Source organism: Acartia tonsa, chromosome 7 (assembly GCF_053477335.1).
Source record: "Acartia tonsa isolate MP-2025a chromosome 7, ASM5347733v1, whole genome shotgun sequence".
NCBI classification, from domain to species: domain Eukaryota; kingdom Metazoa; phylum Arthropoda; class Copepoda; order Calanoida; family Acartiidae; genus Acartia; species Acartia tonsa.
The window spans coordinates 30,023,002-30,044,410 of NC_137266.1; the positions used below are offsets into that span (position 1 = coordinate 30,023,002).

General features: G+C 34.8%; 1 protein-coding gene across 1 annotated transcript; it reads right to left on the minus strand.

Annotated features, from left to right (window-relative positions):
• Nucleotides 1–8,961: 8,961 nt before the first annotated feature.
• LOC145325250 (uncharacterized) lies at nt 8,962–14,780 on the minus strand. Its single transcript, XM_080168181.1, has 10 exons — nt 14,705–14,780; nt 13,792–13,905; nt 12,425–13,002; nt 12,129–12,185; nt 11,651–11,691; nt 11,122–11,259; nt 10,648–10,698; nt 10,170–10,254; nt 9,918–9,983; nt 8,962–9,096 (listed from the first exon to the last, which is right to left on the minus strand). The coding sequence occupies exons 3-7, from the start codon at nt 12,612–12,614 to the stop codon at nt 10,672–10,674; spliced, it is 453 nt and encodes a 150-aa protein (XP_080024307.1). The 5' UTR covers nt 12,615–13,002; nt 13,792–13,905; nt 14,705–14,780; the 3' UTR covers nt 8,962–9,096; nt 9,918–9,983; nt 10,170–10,254; nt 10,648–10,671.
• Between the last annotated feature and the right edge of the window lie 6,629 nt (nt 14,781–21,409).

Below are 21,409 nucleotides of genomic sequence, written 5' to 3' on the forward strand. Positions count from 1 at the left end.
ACAATCAAGGGTATTTTTAAAAGCGAAGCTTTTCTATAATTAGGGTCGGTCCGTCCGTACGTCCGTCCGTCCGTACGTCCGTCCGTACGTCCGTCCGTAACGGATAGCTTTTTTCGTTAGTTTAGACATGTTAGAATTGTCCTATCGATTTCAAATTTTGCATGGTGATTCCTTTAGTAGTCAGGTACGATTTAGAAAGCGTAGCAACTCTATAATCATTACCAGAATGTCCGTACGTCCATTTTAAACATGTTAATTTTTTTACTTTTTTAAATAGCTTTTTTCGTTAATTTAGGCATGTTATAATTGTCCTATCGATTTCAAATTTTGCATGGTGATTCCTGTAATAGTTAGGTACGAGTTAGAAAGCGTAGCAACTCTATAATCATTACCAGAATGTCCGTACGTCCATTTTAAACATGTTAATTTTTTTACATTTTTAACAACAAATTTGTATGTGACCTAATTATCCGATTGGTCTGATTTTTGGTATACCGATTCCTAGGACAACAAAGTACAATATTAAAAGCGAAGCAACTCTATAATCAAGTCCTAAAAATGTAAGTATGTCCATAATCATTATCCTGTATCAAGCAGTTTTTCAACAAATTTACTTACAATTTTGCTTTGACTCTTATACATTCGCATTCTGATTATTCAGTTCTGATATTATAAAGTCTTAATGTCCGTTTGTCCTTCCATTTCAGAGCTTCGCTTTTATGGATGTTGTCATCCTTGTTTTAAATGATTTTCAGGTGCCTATCTTTAGTAAAAGGCGAGAAAGTTATAATTATCGAATCTCCATCAAAGCTTTATGAAAAACAGACGGACAAAAAAGTTTCTGATCGGTTATTAACTCTTCTCAAACAAATCAGCCACCTATTGTAAATACAGTCAAGAATAATTCAGTCTTTCAAAAACAAAAACAATTATTACTAGTATCTATAGACGCAAAAACATTTATAATATTTATAGTGTAGCTTTGCTATAAAAAGAGCCCGTGGGATGTCCTGACTTTACCCAGCAGGAAATTTATCAATATCTACCATTCAATGGAATTCTACCCCTTCTCTTTTACAGGAAAAGGGATATATAAATTTCCTCTGTCTACAATATTAAGTTGAACGGTATTTGTTTATCTGTCCGTCTGTATTTCAGTCTTTCTGAAGCTTAAGATCTCGGTCACAGCCAAACCGATTGGACTATTCTATTTAGAGAATATACCTACTGGACGTACCATGGTTAAAAGCTGTTTTTGGGAGAGAAAATTTTCTCTTTCATTCAAAAAAAGTCCTGAAAAAAATCCTCCACCATAAAAGAAAATAAAATGTGGGGGAGGGGCCGGGGGGCGACTTCGCAACTTCTGGACCGAAGCCCGTAGAAGCCGTTCTTTAATTTTAAATTTAATTTACTTAATTTTCTGTTAACCCCTGATTGTTCTACAGTCACGCAGCAGGATAAAAATTCCTGATTTTTACCATTTTTACTGAAATATTGTAAGCATTTGCACTTCCTCTTCAATTTGCATAATTTCAGGGATTAAAATCTATTTTTACATTCTGATTCTCCACTAAAGGTTCATATAAAAGCAAAAAGACTAAGAATAACAATTAAATAAGAGATTGATATACTATTTGCAAATGATTTAAACTTTTAACCCTTGTTTTCAAAATATATGCATTATCGATATTTAAATGTTTAACTATTTCTTATAGAAAAGTTTTAGTTTGTAATTATTTTGTAAAACGACTTGACTGATTGGTTTGTGTTTTCTAGGGAGGCACTAAGGAGTCATTGTAATGGTTTTAGGCTATTTTAAAAATGTGGCTAAAATAGATTTCAACGCAAATAGAGAAAGGTATATTTATTTACAAGTAGACGTTGACATTTTTATAAGATTCAATCCTTATAAATATCATATTTAGAAGAGATATTTCCGTTTGCGACCGCTAAGAACAGCTTTGTTTATAGAAATAGATATGTTGAAAATGTCTTATCTATTTCAAACTTGGTATGAAGATTCCAGTACAGGTATGTTTATAAAAGCATAGCAACAATATACTCTTACGTTTTTTTAAACATGATATTTAATAAAAGCTGTATAACTTTATATTTGCTTATGTTCGTGTGTCTTATTCGATGAACTTTGCTTCTATGGATGTTGTCATCCTTGTTTTATAACGTCTAAGGTATATGTGGTCATTTCTAAATGTAAGGAATTTGTAATACCCATTACCAGAAATATTTTTGTCATTCAAACCAAATTCATACATTTCTCACCCCATTCTAAAGACAAGAATAAAGTTAATAGATTAGATAAATAACTATTTCTCAGTATGGCCCGATTAATACCTGCTGGATTAAAACCGGTTATATATAGCATCGCATTAAAGACAATTTTCTACGAACAATAGAATAAAAATAATAATATTTAACCTTATAATTTTAATATTTTAATATCCACGGAAAGCTGTCTGTAATACGATGCGATAAAAAACTACTCTTCACATAAGCAAAACTAATTGGAGCAGTTATTACTAATCGTTCTTGGAATAATAATCTAATATTATATTTCCTTTTAATAATCCAAATCAAGCCTTATTGTTTCAGGAATCTTCCTGTAAGATTCTCAATGGTTTGGACAACTCTAACAGCCTTACATTTACTATTAAAACTATCCCTTACAGACGTAAATAGATCCTCTATATCCAATATATTTATCATTGAAATTCAAATCAATGTAAAATTATCTTTGAAGGTATTTGTTTCAATAATTGGAATGGATCATGCATCAAAGAACAAGGGCAACTATGTTCCTAAGTCACGCAGCAATAAAAATCAATAATGTTTTATATTGAGTAGTTATGATTTTAGCTTTATAACTGTTTATTTCTTAATTTTAGCATTGCAACTCATATTTGAATTATGCTTTAAGTATATAGCTTACTAAATCTTAATTCTTATATTTCATTTCTTAATTTTTTACAAACCACAAATAAACAAAGAAAGTAAAGTCAACTTTATTAGCTTATGTACTTACGGACAGTCCCTTACTATAGAGTGACTTTGCTTCTAGTAATTGCTGCGTTTGAATGCCCCCAAAGCTATTTATTATTTCAATTATGATTACATTTTTTAGTTTGGATGAGTAACATATCTATTTTACTATCTTTCTCTCATATAATTATTTTTATATGGAGAAAAATTCTAGTTTAAAATTTACATTTATGCTGTTTACATGTAGGGGCCGTCATTCAACAATTCAATTTATAGAGATTAAAGATTGATATTAAGAAAGTTAGCTGGAAGAAAGTTTTCTATTTATATTATTTGTCAGAATCATGTTCCCTTGTCCTCGCTTACAAACTAAAATATATGCCATTTATAAATTACATTTTTGCTTTAAAGTCACGAAACCTGCACTACAAAAAATGCACTAAAACATCTTTTAATTTTTAAAGCGGAGTTTATTTACTGGCCTTGGTGAAAGAATGTAATGTTTTGTAAACACTCCTTTAAAACTTTGGGTACTTTTGTCAAAACTTGGAGGTTGATTAAAACTGGCAGTTTCCAAAATTTTATTACACAGAATGAGTAATTTAGTTGATTTTCATTGAAGATGTACATCATTTTATCCTTAATTGTCTTTTACCTTCAGTTTCCTGCAACTTGGTTTTGCCAAGTTTGCAGAGAAGCTTCCGTTGAGAAAAACTGTTACCAGTGTGGCTTCGAAACCGATTACTATCCGCTAGATTATAACCGGTTCGCAGACATACTGAAAAATCATGTATACCATCGTAATACGGAAAATTTTAAATTATAAAATTAATATAAGTTTTGTTTGACCGGCCCTTTGGCCCCTCAGAGCTAACAACACGGGTTTTATTCTTGTAATTTTTCATTTTAATATTTGCGCAAACCTGTCTATAATACGATGCGATAAATAACTATTATAGATATACAACTATCATTGATACAATTTTAACATAGAAAAATTGTTGAGATTTAAAAGAATTATCAGAATTACATGTTACAATAAAATCCACAGAAAACCAAAACAAAATAATTTTAACTACCAAATTGTTTTTTTACATATTACATTTGGATTTTTGGATACTGAAAAATTATCAAAAAAACAACTTTATTGTTTATTAAAAGTTGACGAATGGCAGAATTGGTTTAAAATCGTTATTTTAGTGAGATATGAAGGGACTTAGTTACCAAAAATTTAGCAGGAGAAATCTTCTCGTCGCAATTTTCTCGTCGCAAAAAGAATGAAAATAACCATATCAACCTTCTTAAGACCTATATAAAGCTTCACTTTAAAGGATGGTCATCTTTCTGGCGAGATCTTAATTAAATCTGGCAGAAAAATAACTAAGGAGTGTATTTGATGGGATTTTGAAATAATTTGTCTATATCCATAAGATCCAAAGCTTTTTTGTATCTGTATATTTTATATGATGATATGGTGTGTTGTAAAAACATTTGTCTAATCATATCAAAGAATGTTAATTTCCAATATAACATCAAATTTTACCCCTCTGCAGATGAAATGGTATTTATTGTTATACATTTCTCTTTTTGCTTCATACTAGAATCTGCTTATTATCCAATGGAATCAATTCGGTTTTTGGTTCATTCGGGCAAACATAAAAAATCAAGCATATTAGTTTTTAAATCTGTATACGCGGCAATCAAAATATATATTGTGTTCCTGTTTGTGATAGAACCATCCTCAGAGGGTTAAACTGGTGGGCAGCCATGGTGTAGACTTTTGGATGCCAGGATTAGGCCAAAAAACGTCCGTCTGATTTGGCACACTCGTATTAGATAGGCTTCTCACAGAAAGAAAATCAAATTCTTTTTTTTTCAAAAGTAACAGGATGTATTTCTGCTCTGAATTCGCAAATAATGAAAGGTCCGATCGTACCACAATTTGCTTAGAAATATGCTTCATAAAATGTTTCAATTAGTGTACCCCCTTCCTTCAGGATAGGGGAACAACCCACCATCTTTATGGCAAAGCCACTACGAAAAGTTATGTGCGCAGCCACTAATAATAATTGTAAGAAAGTAAAGTTTATTTTGTAAGATCTCGCAAATTACATGAAAATTGACTTTATTGACTCTTCCATATCCGGGAAGCTATAAATAGGTTCAGGGAATGTATTTGCATCACATCTAAGCATTAAAACGCTTGAAGCGGAGATACTCTACTAAACTTAAATGAAATATCATAACATAGAATTCTGAGTTTGTGGTTGCTACTTTACTAATATGGACAAAGTAGTTTTTCTAATTCGGATATAATATATTCGTCGCAACCCTAGCGAAGGCAAGTGCTCACTTTTAGTTTCCCACACTTTTATATCATAACCACAGTTCATTAGTATTAAACTCTTTAAAAAATCTAGTTTTCAATTCTCTAAAACTTATTGTATTTCAACTTATGGCTTTTTAAGTAAAAAAAGACAAAATAAAAAACGTTTATTTTTGGAAACAAAAATTTTAAAAATCTTCCAAAATAAATTTTAAAAATTGACCAAATCCTAAAGAACCTTTCAGTTAACCTTGTGTTTTTAATCTAAAAAGGAGCGGCTAGATTATTTCGGGGGGAATGGATGGGGGGGGGGGGATTATCATTAAATTTCACTTCCAAAGGGGATGTGCTTTCTTTTAGGGGATCAAATGTAGGTGTAGGAAAAAAGGGAAGTGGGTATATGGTCAAGACGAGAAGCCTTTTTAGTAGCGAAGCTACTATATCATTCCAAATGTATGTCTGACTAAATGTCTGAAAAATACTGAGAGAAACATGATTATCTGTTGTTTAAGATAGAAGACTTAATTACAAAAAAAATCTATTGCCAATTAACATCTACTTCATAACTTACTTTGTCCTCATGCTGTAATAGATATATATTGGTTTGTTGGTCAGTTTAACTTTCTTTGCTTCACAATTTGTGGATGTGATCATTCTTGTTAAGTTTCTATATAAATTTTGATTGGAAAATTAAGTGTAAGCTTTTATCCACTTTCTCAGGCGTTGGTGTTCACTTTTAGTAAAAGGCAACTATATGGTTATTTTTCTTTGAAGGTTTGACAAAAAACCAGTCTTTTCCCAGAATAGTTAATCCCTACCTGGACCTATATTATGCTTCCCTGAAAAGGGGAAACAAATCAGTCCAGACTGACACGCAGACATAATACGAATTTTTGAGTTTGTTTTTTTCTTGTTTTTCTATATGTCTTTCCATCTGTCTAATTTCTTGTATATATAGGTGTTTCATTATCTCTTAATTGTATTTAAGTAATCATCTATTTGTCTTTCTGTCTGTCTATCACGTCATTTACCTGTTTGTCAATCTATTATTCTATTTCTTATCTATGAACCTGTATGTCTCTACAAATTTTTTTTTGGTTGCATTTTTTCAATTTATCAATTTATAGTATCTAAATAGGCTAGTGTGTCCGTTTTATATGTCTGTCTTTGAATATTCTAACTTTATGGAAGCTTCTTTAGGTCGAGGATTTTTTTTATTGAAAACTAAAAAACAGAGGATCCTTTAAATTTTACGTTGCATTCTTTGTCTTTATAACATACCTTCTTTATATCTTATACAGATTTATAAAATTGTAGGTGCTAGTTTATAAATTATCTTATGGTCAAATTAACTAAAACAATAAAAAAATATCTATACAGTTTATACTAGCTTCAAACCTGCTTTAAATGTTAGCTTAATTTTCTCTATGTTATTGTTAAATCCAACATTTGTGTTTATTTCTTTACTCTACTGGCTGTTTAAAACTATGGACGTGCGGAAGAGAGGAGTAAATGGGTGTTGTTATCCCCCCTCTTCCAACTCAATCCTTTAATTGGCTTTTCTCCTGAATACCCCTTCATTTAAAAATTTTGAGTGCTTTCCAAATAAGAAATTGTTTGTGACAACCTTAACCCCCCCCCCCCCCCCCCCCCACGTCAAAAGGCACCTGTTTTAAACATAAAACTATTAGAATCTTGATTTACCCATAAATTAGAATTACGCAATACTATAAAAATGTCTTAAATGTGATGTAATGCCATAAAACTACTACTTAAATCGATGATATCATACTTTTTTTGCACGAAAAATACTTTTTTCACATTAGAATATGAGTTTTAGTAACGTAACTACTTATGATGAGTAGTCTTTATACAAAATTATCTAAGCATTAATCATTTTACGGAAAAAATGTCTTTGTTAGAATAATATTTTGGAAAAGGTCATTTAATGAAGCCGTTAGTAAGATCTAAATTGACAAATAGACAAAAAAACCACACGAGGAACTTAATTTATAAATTCATTCATAAATGTTTAAGATAGAAAAAAATGTGCCTTATCATTATTAAACATGAAGCTATGGCATACTGATCAAAGTTTTCTAATAGGTTCATCTAAAACATTTTTTTAGCGCATTTTAATTTACAATATTTTTGATATTTTAGAAGACAATTTTTATATGTAACAATGAATGACTTAGAGAGTATAACAGTAAATTATTATATAGCAATGTTTGATAAAAAAATGTTCTTTTTTTTGTTAGGATCATATAGATAAGTTTCTAAAATATGTAATTTTTACAGTATTTTTATTAGTGTATTAATCATAAAAATTTTTAGCCGGACGGTCAGTAGGACGCTATTATATTGTTCCATCAAAACTTTTGTTTAAACTTCATATGAAACCTTGAAACAGGTTGAATCAATGGACATAAGGCCCTTCATTTTTTAGCGTTCGGCTCCTTTTAATAGCAATAAAAAGTAGCTTTATACTTAGTATTTGCATTATTACAAAGTAAGAGATAATCACTCTAACAAACAAATTGTAAAGAAAAAGAAATATGAAAAAGTTTGATAAAGTACAGTGAGCAAACATATTTTTTATTCTTAAAACGGTTAAAATTAAATTAAAAATTGAACAATTCACTGAACATCTAAGACAAAGCGACCAGCGGACACTACAACTTAAAGAGTAGAATTGCTACTAAGATTAAATAACCATAATTTTATATTTATTCATTGCGGTTTTAGTAACAAAGAATAGAGATAAAATTTAAACAATTTAATCTTGTGTCATATATTTAAGTTGTGATGTCATATATTTAAGTTTGCAGACATGTTTTAGTTGTTACTCTCAATTACTTTTCAATTGCTCTCAGAAAGAATAAAGAGAAAATGTATTAAAGACAGTTGATATTGAGAGTCCTAACACAGAACATTATCTGGTTTGGGTTCGAGTCTTATTAAGACCAATTCAGCTATTTACAGACATCCTGTTACTTTAGCTAGTTTGCATAGGCAGATATTCTACCCCTTCAAAGTGCATAGTTAATTAATACATTGTATTAAACAGACAGTCATCCTGTTGCTTGGTGTCCTGATATACAGACAGACATCCTGCTACTTCAGAACTTTCCAGCTTAAATAATCAGTAGTTTTGAATTATTAATATATTTAACCATTTCTAAATAAAGTATATATATCTAATCTTATTTACTCAAAAACTGCATTTAATCCAATATAATAAATACTTAAAAAACTGTTTGCATTTTGAATTAAATATTAAGTCTACTCTATCATTAACTTATGAAAGTCTGTCTATATCTCATTTGGCGCAGTCTTATTGTGCTACGTGATATTTAGACCTGCTACTGAGTTAAGGGTGGGGGAAGTGGTGTTTAGTTTGAATTCAATCACTTTTTGAGATTTTTTTTATCTCGGATTTTTCACAGTTTTGTTTTATTTTTTTTTTATATTTATAACTTGATTTATATTTTAGGTTTCTGTGGAATTTCATTCTTTAACTCTTCTGATCTAAATTTCACGGCGAATCTAGTTCTAGTGTTCGGATATGGCTGATGGAGAAAAAGGAGAGCGGGGTAAAGGTGAAAGCAAGCGTGGACCGCCGCCTAAGTGTCCTCGGGAGACTGACAGTCAGGATGATGATGGAACTCCCGAAAATTGGGAGGAGGATGATGATGTGGCTGAGGATGTTGGTGCAGGTGCCAATGCGAATGTGGAGTCGGCGTTGGGCGATGTGGAGAATGATGTTGTGCCTGAAAGCATAAAAAAATATGTTAGGGCAATGTTAAAGGAGCATACAACTGTCAAGGGTCAGGTGGATAAGCTAACGGCGGCGAATAAACGGCTGGAGAATAAGGTGAAAGAGTTCAAGAATTCTGATGAGCATAAGAAGTTAGGCTATGATGTTGATTTGGCTACTATTAAGAAAAAGGTGGAGCAACTGCCACCGGATGGGGATATTAGCGGTTTTTTGTATGAGACAAGTATGGGGGCTAGTGTATCTGCAGTCAAATTGACGGGAGATGATTCGTTTAATGCATCTTTCATTAATTGTTTGAGTGTGGAGGCTAAATTGGATTCTACCAATTTCGAGGCTAAAAGGGTAAAAAGTGCTCCTGGACATCTGAAGTTTTCGCAGATTGAGTTTTTGGGTCCAGTTGGGAATGGAAATTGGATGAATGTTCGTGAGAGTTGTTTGACTGAATATGAGAATCAATTGTTGGATATATTTCCTTTAATTGAGGAAAGGGCTGAAGTGCTTAAGGCTTATAAAAAGGTGGCCGGCGGTAGTGTAAGTCAACAGACTGTAGAGGAACAGTTTAAGGAGTTTTGTCTTGTAAGAGGAGTCAAGTGGGATAGTGATTTTGTGCGGGATGCTCCATTTTGGGATGGAAACATTGATTTTGAGGATTATTTCTTATCATTATGGAGGGTTGCTCGGTTCGCAAAATTGGAGGATCCTATGCTTTTCAAGGACGTTCTGTACAATAGGATATTTGAGTGCAAAGGAAAGAAGATGGGGAGGCTAATTACGCCGGAAGCCAATGCCTCTCTAAGTGCTTTAGGTTATTACCTGTTGATAAGAAGGTTGGTGATACCTTTTGCTGATATTGAAACTGCGACTGAGTACTTTTATGCCCTGAAACAGAAAAGTGGTCAAAATGTGGATGGGTTCTTCAATGCTAAGTTACGGTTGTTTAGGCTTATGCATCCTGGTCAAATTTCTAGACAATCTTGGCGTGATTTCTATAATAATGTGGCTAAGAATTTGCTGTTTTCTGATCTAGCTAGAGATATGGCTAATTTCATTGAATCTATGCATTACCTGGAAGATTACAGCGCTTTCTTGACTTATTTGATTCGCAGAGGTCAGCATTACATAAGCTGGGCTCGTTCTGGACACGTTTCACCTGAAAATGTAACGTCCTGTTATTCTCAGGCTATGGAAGGGTTGAAGCTAGAGGATTCCAGGGAGGTAAAAGCTAGGCCTGTAATCAGTGAAGTGCATGTATCTGATTTGGAGGGCAGGACTGAGATTGGCGATAATAATGCGTGGATTGAAGGGGATGATGATATTCCTTGGGATCAGGTTGAGAACGTGATTGGGGCTCTGAATTCGAAGGCTAAAACTATGATCTGTTGGTATTGTGGGAAAAAAGGTCATGTAGTGGCTAGTTGCTGGCAGAAGAGGGACGGTAAGCCGCCAGCTCCTGATTCTCGCATAGGAAAGACCAAAGCTAGGTTTTTCTCAGCAGGCAACGAAAAGAAAGAAGGTCCTGGAGTGCCTAATAATAGGGTAATACCTGAGCAGTTTCTGAAGAAGACAGTCAATCAGGTGGGGCCTGTTGTGGATTCTGAAAAGAGCAGAGATGAGAAACAGTATGAGGCTATGATTGCTGACATAGCTAGGAACAATTTTCAGCAATATCCTATGTAATAGATATGATTGATTCGATATATAAATTTCATTTGGGGATGAAGTTTATAGGTCGTTCTTTTATTCGTATTCATTATATAGGCTATAGTACTGTAGTTGATTTTTTGGGTTTGCTATGTGTAATTTGTTAATTTTGCTGTTTTGTATTCAGATAATTGCTTTCAACTTTATAAAGTTTTTCTGTCCTGTTTATTCTTCAGTCAAGGTGTGATCGTGTTAGTGGCTGTCAATGAAAACAATATATATATATTTATATATATATATATCTACTATATATTATATTTTTGATAGGTACCTATGTAAAGTTGTAGTGAATATTAAAACTTTGAGAGGTACTTACTTGTATGAGAAAAGGCTTGGTGTGTAGCTGTGTGATGCCGGTAGTCTGGAAGTTGTACAGGATTTCATAAATCGAACAGTATGTTGGCGGCTGGTGACGGACGGAGGGCTGACTGCTGTGTAGTGGAATGATGTATATCTAAAATTTAAAATTAATTAACATGGATATATTAATTATTTGTAATACTGCATTGAGATTTTAATTCGAAGGTATGTTGATAGAAATGACTAGGGTTTTCAAGAGATCGTGAAGTTTTTGAAGATAACGAAAATGCCTATTTGTGCGGATTTAGAATTTTTTGTGCCAGGGGCTGATATTACGGTGGAGGAGTTAGGAATTATTGATACAGGAAAGAATTTTAATTCTTTAATATCTAGAGAAATTCTTGATAAACATGGAATTGGGTTTTTTCCTGCTAAATTATCAGCGTATTCAGTAGATTTAAAGAAAGTTAATATTATTGGATATGTCGAGTTGAAATTTAGATTTGCTGGAACTCAAGCTGTGTTTACGGAGATATTTTATGTACCTGAGGTAACGAGTAGGTTGGTGAATCTTGGATCTGATTTCCTGAAAAAGAATAAAATTAATATTTGTTTGGATGAGGATAAATTTGAATTTTGTGGGGAATATGTTCCTATTAATTCCTGTTTACAGAAACAGGTGGTGGCAGAGATACAGAAAATTCCTATTTTGTCCGGACGAATGAATTCTGAAATTCCATCAAAACCTACCTTGCCAGGGATAAAGGAGGGGGGTGGGTTTGGAGAGTTATATTCAACGAAGTATAATGTGAAGTTGCTGGACAAAACTATTTTTTATCCTGGAGGATCTACAGCTGTTGTGCATGTGGCTGGATTAAAGAATGATGGGTTTTGGTATGTGTCACCTAATTCTTCTAAGATGACAAGTGGTAATGGGATTATGATCATTGAGGGAGTGTATCAGCCACGGAAAGATGGGTCCTGCGTGGTTAATGTAGTTAATGCGTCAATAAAACCTATTACCTTGCTGAGAAATGTGAAGATGGGGCATTGTTTTGTCATGGATAATCAAGATGTCACCTGTAATAAAACAATTAATGAGTTGGATAAGCCAGAAAAGTTGTCGGGGCAAAAAATGCATGAGCGAGTACAGTTTATTATTCAAAAATTGAAGTTAGATGAAAACCAGATGATTAAAGAAAATCCAGAATTGAAACCTAAGATTATTAAAATTTGTTTGGAAAATTTTGATATCTTTTCAATAAATGATTCAGATATTGGTGATTGTCGATTAATGACATATAATATAGAATTGTTACCTGGAGCTAAACCTGTGAAGGCCAGAAATATTCCGTTGAATCCAGAGTACGATGCTAAGTTGAAAGAACAGTTAACCAAATGGTTGAACGCCGGCATTATTGAAGAGGGTTTCTCGGATTGGTCTAGTCCTATTTTTGCTGTGAAAAAGAAGGCTGCATCTGGAGCAGAGGCGAAGTTGAGGTTTGTCATCGACTTTCGCAATTTGAACAATGTGACTAAGCGGGTGGCGTGGCCGCTGCCATTGATTTCTGATAATCTGACGAAGCTGGGTTCTGGCAAGGTGTTCAGTACTCTTGACTTGACAGCTGCTTACCATTCGATGACTATGGATGAAGACTCGAAACCGTTGACAGCTTTTAGTGCAGCAAACAGGATGTATTTGTTTAACAGGTTGCCATTTGGGTTGTGTAATGCACCCAGCCTGTTTTGTGCTCTGATGGATAAGGTGGTGTCTATCTTGCCAGGAATGTATGGATTCTGTATCAGTTATTTGGACGATCTGATCGTATTTTCATCCAGTCCAGAGGAACATGTGGAGCATCTGCAGGCGCTGTTTCAAGTTCTTAGGCAGGTCAACCTGAAATTGAATTTAGATAAGTGTGATTTATTGACTAGAGAATGCCATTATTTGGGGCATATTATTAGTGCCGATGGATTGAAAATGAATCCTGCATATTTGGAATGGATTAAGGATTGGGGCAAGCCTAGAACAGGGAAGGAGTTACAGAAGTTTTTGGGATTTACCAATTATTACAGAGGATATTTTGCTGATTATGCCAAGAGGTTGTGCATGTTGGATAGTCACAGGAATGACACTATAATTAAGTGGACAGAAGAATTGAATAGAGTATGGACTGAATTTATGGAAATGTTTAAGACTGAGATGTGTAAAGGCTATCCTCAATGGGATAATCCTAATCTTTTTATCGTGGATGTAGATTATAGTTCTCAGTATTTTGCAGGGATTATTTCGCAAGAACAGGATGGTGTAGAAAGAGTGTTCGGTGTCTGTAGTAAAAAGTGTAATGCTGCTGAACAAAATTACCCTTCTTATAAAGGAGAATTAGGTGCATTAGTATATACACTAAAGAATTTTTTACACTTTTGTAGGTTTCGTGAATTTTTGGTTCGGACAGACAGTATTTCATTGGTGCATTATAAACGCTGGGCTAAAGGATCAATAAATGGTGTCACCTATCGATGGATAACTTTCTTGCAAAGTTTTGACTTTACAGTTATCCATCGACAGGGGACTAAGCATGTGAACGTAGATTATTTGTCGAGAACTGAGTTAGATTGTAAGGAACATCAACTGAAGGATTGTCAGGAGTGTAGAGAGACAGATAGTAAAATTTTGGATCCTTACCTGGATGATTCACCATTTCTGGATCAAATCTATACCATTATGCAGGTACATTCTGCAGAGGATGAGGTGGATGTTGAGTTTGTCTGGCAACGTAGTCTTCAGCAGGACGAGATTCTAAATGAAATAAGGTTATGGATATTGGAAAGGAGACAGTTGTCTTCTTATGAGAGATCTGAGTTATCGGGCAGAAAAGAACTATTGTACAATCTTATTGGCCATATGTATGTGCTAGAGGGGGTTGTAATTTTCAGACAGCCTTTGGCCGAAGGGGGTTTTGTCGAGAGGCCTGTAGTGCCTCTTTCTTTATATAATGATATATTTGATTCAGCTCATGGTGGATATGGTTCTGGACATAGAGGTGTTCAGGAGACAATATGTAAGATAAATGAAAGATTTTTTATGCCTGGCGTGAACAAGTTTGTGGAATCGAGAATGCGAAGTTGTATTACATGTTTGAAAAAGGCTGGAAGTAATCCTAAACATGTTTCACCTATCACTCATTCTGTTCAAAGTAGTGAAGTTTTTGCTAATATGTCAGTGGACCTGGTTGGTCCTTGGACTCCATGTTATCATCAGGGACAGACGGTTAAGTTTGTCTTAATCATGGTTTGCTTATTTTCCAGATATGTCTTTACATGTCCGTTAGTTGACGCTAAAACTGAAACAACTGTAAGGGCTATATTGGAAAATTTTGTACCTACCTATGGCTTATTTAGGGCTTTGAGATCGGATAGAGGTACAAATTTTACAAGCAGTGTGTTTAAGGGGGTGATGAAAGGATTGGGGGTGGATACTGTTCTAGTTCCCCCCAGGAATCCAAATTCGAATCCTGTAGAGAGACAAAATCAGAGTTTATATGCTGCTTTGAAAGTAGATGAAAACCATGGAACTAAGGACTGGGCAAAAAAATTACCTTTGGCTACGTTGGTGATTAACTGCTCCAAGAGTTCAAGAACTGGTTATTCTCCATTTTTTCTGGTTTTCGGCCGTCAGCCACGTATTCCCCTTTATTTTCTGTCACCAGCTCCGTCTGTTGAATCTTCATCCTTGCGGTCGTATTTGGAATTTCTGAACAATATGGAGGACATAATTAAGAGAATTTCTACGAAATCCAAATTATATTTAGAGGTTCAAAATAAACACAGAGTACAGAAGGAGGCATTGAGAGTGACAGATGTTTGTTATGCTTTCTTCAATATTGTGAAGACTGACGTGTCCAAGAAATTACAGTCTTTTTATGGGGGGCCTTTTATTGTAGTTAAGAAATTTTCGGATGCATTGTATGAATTGGCACCTTTTGGGAATAATCCCATCAAGAAAAATCAGGTTGTGGCTAGAGATAAAATTCGAAAAATTCATGCTCGAACGGAGGTTTTAGGGGAGGAGGTTAATTTTAACGTTTTTCCTTTACCTGAAATTTGCCCTTCCGATGAGATATTTTTGGAAGTGGACAATATGCCTGTAGAGAGGGAAACTGTAGAGGAGAGAGAGAGTGAAGATGTTGTGTATTTGTCACCTGAAAATGATGGTTTTGAATTGGCAGAGGAAAGAAAGAGTGACAAGGTTCAGGAGAAGGAGAGTGAGATTGCGGTTGATAATGACAGAGTTTCAAGGGATGGAAATGAGTGGGATATTAATAGAGAAAATATACCTGTAGGCGAAGGAATAGAGGTGGGAGTGACAGATGAATCTGTGGTGCCTGCTCCTGTAGTTGAGGGTAATTTTGACGAGGTTGAGCTTCCATCGGAACAGTCGTTTTTGACTCTGGCGCCGCCGCAATCTTCGCCTGAAAGATTGGTGACAATTAAGAAAAGTGGGTCACGGGTGGCAAAATATTTATGGGACACTGGGAGGAGGTTAAGATCTCAGGTAGGGGGTCCTGTGGTACATGTTCAGATAGGAACTCGAGGACGGAAAAAGTAGGGAAAGGAAAACTGATAATAATTATTCTTGTATAAAAATATATATTATAAAAAAATATATTATAATAAGAGTTCATGAATTGTTATTTGATTATTTTAATAACAAATATGTGCTGACAAAGCTAGTAGGTGGAAAGTTGTTCTACAATGAAAGGCTAGTTCAGTTGATATTTGTGGGTGGACTTGTGAACAGTTATCAGCTAATAATGTCGGGTCATAATAATAAATTCAAATCAGGTAAATATTTTTTAATTTGGGGATTGTATTTAATATCCTGTGGGGCTGACGTGGTACCTGTGCTAGTGAAGGAGTGTGTTGGAGGTGGTCCTGAATTGAGAGCTTCAGAGTGTACAGTGTTTGGACAGCATGAGTTTAATGGGACAACCAGCGGTCACCTGTTAAAAAAAGTAGGAGTGAGATTTCTGCCTGCGGTACAATGTCACGTCGACAGAACGGTTCATACCTGGTATTGTGGCAAATATAGTCATATTCATTTAGGGGCACCAGCTGTGGTTAGTAGTGATGAATTAATTTCTAGAGAAGATTGTAAAAGGATGGAGGAACAGAGGGTGTTAAACATAGATGGACGACAGTTGCCTGTAGCATTTTATGACCGGTCAATGACTTATTTCATAAATGGTACCATTCTGTATGATGATATGATGACGTATGGAATTGACCCTCAGTGCAGAGGAGATGGTATTTATTTAAATAATACCTTTGTGCCTAATAGTTTCCAAGAAATTCAAATTACAAGTTATTTGAAAAATATACAAATTTCAATGTTACCTGATAACAGTTGTTTTCTTGAGGATCAGTTCATTGGTGCACATTGTCTGGAGTCTGATCTGCGGCTTGGGCTTGATCGAGTGATAGTTCACAATAAATCACATGAAGATAGACGTCATTTTAGTTATTTTCGGACTGTTGAAATTGTAAATTCAACTTTGTTTACATTTTCCAATATGGCGGATGATGCTAGTAATCAGGGTGGCCAAAGTTGGTTGGCGATTTCTCCACATTTTTCGTTGGGATTGAAACTGGGGAAAAAAGTGGAGTTTTCTGACTTTCTGACAGATTTGCATTATTTTCATACCAACGTTCCGGATGTATTTTTGTGGATTACAACAGTTAAAAAGAATTTTTTTCCTTGGATGCGTAGAAAGGAGGAGGATGGTGCTTTATTATTACAGCTGACTTCTTCATACCATCAGGTGGAAAGGATTTTGCGGGCAGAACAGGGGTGTTGGGAGAATAATTTGTTTCATTCCAACATCAAACAAGTAGGAAATTTGTTGGTACAACATCTAGGGGAGATGGAACTTGTGTCTGTGTGTAAAAAAAGGTGGTTGAATGTGACCTTAGGAGTGAATTTGCCGTGTTATCTTGGTCATTTTTCTTTATCCATGGACAATAGAATTGTTGCTGTAGAACCGTTTACAAGATTAGTTAAAAATGTTTCCTTGTTGGTGGCAGTTGAGTGCAGGAAAAATCCAGTATTTGTGAGGGTTAAACCTGGATTATATTTGGGCAACAAGGGGGCAGGAATGCAGCTGGTTCAGACTAAACGGCTGGAGGATAGTTGGCTGGAGGTACCGGTGAATTTTGAGCATCTGTTGGATAAGGGAGAGATAGGACAGGTGTTGGAGTCTGTGGAAGAGGCTAAACTTTCGGAATTGGCTGCTAATTCACATGCTTTTGTTGTAGAGGTTACAGAAGATTGGTTTGTACATCTATATAATACGTCGATTAATTGGTTGACTAATAGTTGGCAGCATTTTGTTATGGCTCACGGTTGGACCCTCAGATGTCAAAACTTTATTTTAGTGTTTGGCCAAAATGACTTTGCAATTGTATCTGTAAGTACGTCTAATAACACCCTTTGCTATTTTTAAAATCCTAGAAAATTTTTTTTGCAAGAAAATTGCATAAATTCGCAACCTTTTTTAGAACCACTACATAACTCGAGTTTTAAAACTTTTTATATAAAATCCTTTTTACAAAAAATATCAATAATTACTTAAAATTAAACCTGAAAGAAAAAAAATCTCATTACACGTGTTAATTTGCATGTTTTAGGTCTTTTTTTGAGGAAAGTATAACTTCCACATTTTTGACAATAATTATATTTTTTTAACATTTCAAAGTAAAATATAATAAAACTTAAACGATTTTTCTTGAATTATCAGTTGAAAATTTCATCAAACATGCAATTTAAGTGATGAAAATTTAATAAAATCATTTTTTGAATGTTTAGAATTACCAATTTTCTACATTTAAAACAAAATGTTAACAAAATTTAAAAACATTTTAACATATAACTTCAAAAATCAATAACATTTTATAAAAAGATGTTTCAAAAAATAAATCATTAAAAGGTATTAAAATGCATTTCAAATTACTTAAAATTAAAACGAGAACATCTTTTTACAATGTATTCTGTGTAATAGAGTTTAAATGACATGATTAGTGAATGAAATATTTCCTAAACTCATTAAGCCTTTTTGTGACTATATTAAAAATAATTTATTTTGTTTTATAGTGTTTTTTTATTCAAATATTTGACAAAATTTTCCCTACGTCAATAAAATAAAGTCAGTTTTTTACTGTTTCCAGGTTTTTCTTTATAATTATAACAATTAAATATAATATAAATCTTCATTATCTTTTATTTGAATTATCATACACATTAAAATGTAAAGTATAAGCTAGAATAGCACTTTTTTTAACGAATATTTTAATGACATTATATCAAAATAATTCCTCTTAAATATCACACAACATATGATTGGGAAGTATAGCCATTTCTTGGAGGTATAATATTTACAAAAATACCATTAATTCTGTTTTTATCAGAAGTTAAAAAAATTGAACAATTCTAAAACAATGGTTGGCTGTCTAGATATTGAGTACACTAAGACTACGGCTCTGTTCTATTGAAATAACGTTGCAAAAAGAGGGGTTCTGAAAGTAATCTACCTAATTATTTTTAAAGAACCAACAAGTACTGTCAGTATCTTTTTTCTTGTAATCTAGCAGACAATCAAATCATAACACAATTTTCATGATAAAATATTCAGGTTTCTACTTCACATTTTAAAAAATATACTGATCAATAAAATGTTCAAAATTTTACTTTGTACTAATTGAAAAAATATGTTGTAATTCTTATTTTAAAGTTACATTTTTATCCCTGACAAAATCATAGACGACTTTTAAAGGCATCTTATCTAAACTTTTTGAAGAAAAACTTAAAAACGTTAATTAAGTATTAAAACTATTTTCTTCGATTTTTCTGAAGTTATTATCGCATTCTATGGGTTTTTTATTATCATTTACTTATATCGAAAGTGCCAAACATTGTACCCTAACTTATTCATTTAATAAAAAACCAAGCGTGGGCTGTAATTGGTGCTGCGGGGGTGGTGGTTGGATTGCTGTGTATTGGTTGTTTGGGAAAACTGTGTAACTGCGTTAAATTTTCTCGTTATCCTTCGGGGAGGCAGTAATTTAAATTTGGCATCCCTGATAAATATAATTTGTGTAAAGTATTTCGTTTTGAATGTCGTCTTATATATGCAAAATGTTAAAATATTAAAACATTTAATTATTGATTATTATCAGGAAATGGTGATGGAAACGAGAGGCGGTATCAGCGGGCGTCTGGACGGCGGGAGGAGCGTGAGCTGTCTGTTGAGATGCTGGATGCTGATAGAGCTAATCGGCGGCATGTTGTGTATAGGAGAGATGATAGAGAAGGGTCTCGGAGGCGGCAGTATGAGGTGGAGTCGCCCAGGTATGAGCCTGAGTACGATGACGAGGACGATGTTGGCAATGTGGGCCTTGAGGTTGAGCTTGACTCCAGGGATCGTCTGCCTAGTGATCAGAGTGGTTCGGAGCTAGACAGTTGGGCTGAGCCTCCAACGGACAAGCCTGAACAAAAGGTGGCAGATACTAGTTCTGGCGAGGGACGGCGTAGGTCTTGCAAGTTTGTGCCAAAACAGGCAGCTGTGTCGGTCAGGACTAAGGGGGCCAGCAAGGCTTATGAGGATGCTGGGGAAGGTACTTCCAGAAGGGGCGTGGTCAAGCGTCCTGCTGGGGCAGATTCTTTGGGTCCTAAACAGAAGAGGGAGTTACCAGATTTGCGTGCGGAAGTCGAGAGGAATAAGGCTGAGCGCAAGAATGACAGACGTGGTTTGGCGCCGCTCAGTGATGAAGATATAGGTCGTATCAGTAATTCTGTTGCTTCAACTTTAAAGCCTATGGTTGAGGAAAAAATTCGTGAGGCTGTAAAAGAATCAGTCAAAAGTTTGAACGTTGCACAGAAACTTTGGCAGACAGACGGTCATAAACGTATTAAAGACATGTTGGCAACGCATAAGAAGGATCTGATGGAATGTATTAGGAAGGTGGATACGGAAGTCCAGCAAATGGTAACTACTACTGCACAACAAAAGGCTTCTTATCTGGTACAGCGTATACAGACAGCAGTGGCTGATAATTGGGAAAGTAGTTCAACCAAGTTGGGACAACAGGTGGGGCAACAGGTAGAAAATGTTTTGACAGGGCAAGGAACTAAGGTTCAAGAGGCTATTTTTGAGATGGCGCAAAAGGAGGCTGAAGTGCAAAGGCACCTGGCTAATATTTTTAGCGAGTTGTCCGAGATCCGGCGCAGAATAAACAATGACTTACCGGCTGCTGCATATTGGCAGCTGCAACAGGCTGGGACTTCTGGCGGTGCTGAGGCTACCAACGAGGTGATGATGGCTCCGGGGGGTGTTCAGGTCGCTGGTGGTGTTGAGATGGAGGTGGCAATGTCGGCGGATGGGTCAGCGGTTGCTGCAGGGGTGGCGGCTGTGGATGATACTGCCGCGGCTGTAGATGATGCTGTGATGGTTGCTGTAGGAGGGCCAGTGGCTGCTGCAGCGAGTAATGCGGTCATGGCGGCAACAGTGGGTGTCTCGGCTGAGGTTGGTGGAGGGGCACTGAGGACTTGAGGCCGGGGTTAATTTCGATGTGGGTTCACCCAGTGAAGACGTTGATCCCAGTTTGTTGGATCAGCCTGATGGATGGTGAAACCATGCCTAGCTGGATGGTTTCAGAAGGGGGTAAATGTCATATATTTAAGTTGTGATGTCATATATTTAAGTTTGCAGACATGTTTTAGTTGTTACTCTCAATTACTCTTCAATTGCTCTCAGAAAGAATAAAGAGAAAATGTATTAAAGACAGTTGATATTGAGAGTCCTAACACAGAACATTATCTGGTTTGGGTTCGAGTCTTATTAAGACCAATTCAGCTATTTACAGACATCCTGTTACTTTAGCTAGTTTGCATAGGCAGATATTCTACCCCTTCAAAGTGCATAGTTAATTAATACATTGTATTAATTAAACAGACAGTCATCCTGTTGCTTGGTGTCCTGATATACAGACAGACATCCTGCTACTTCAGAACTTTCCAGCTTAAATAATCAGTAGTTTTGAATTATTAATATATTTAACCATTTCTAAATAAAGTATATATATCTAATCTTATTTACTCAAAAACTGCATTTAATCCAATATAATAAATACTTAAAAAACTGTTTGCATTTTGAATTAAATATTAAGTCTACTCTATCATTAACTTATGAAAGTCTGTCTATATCTCACTAATATGAACTTTACTTAGAATATATCCGAATTTGTTTGAG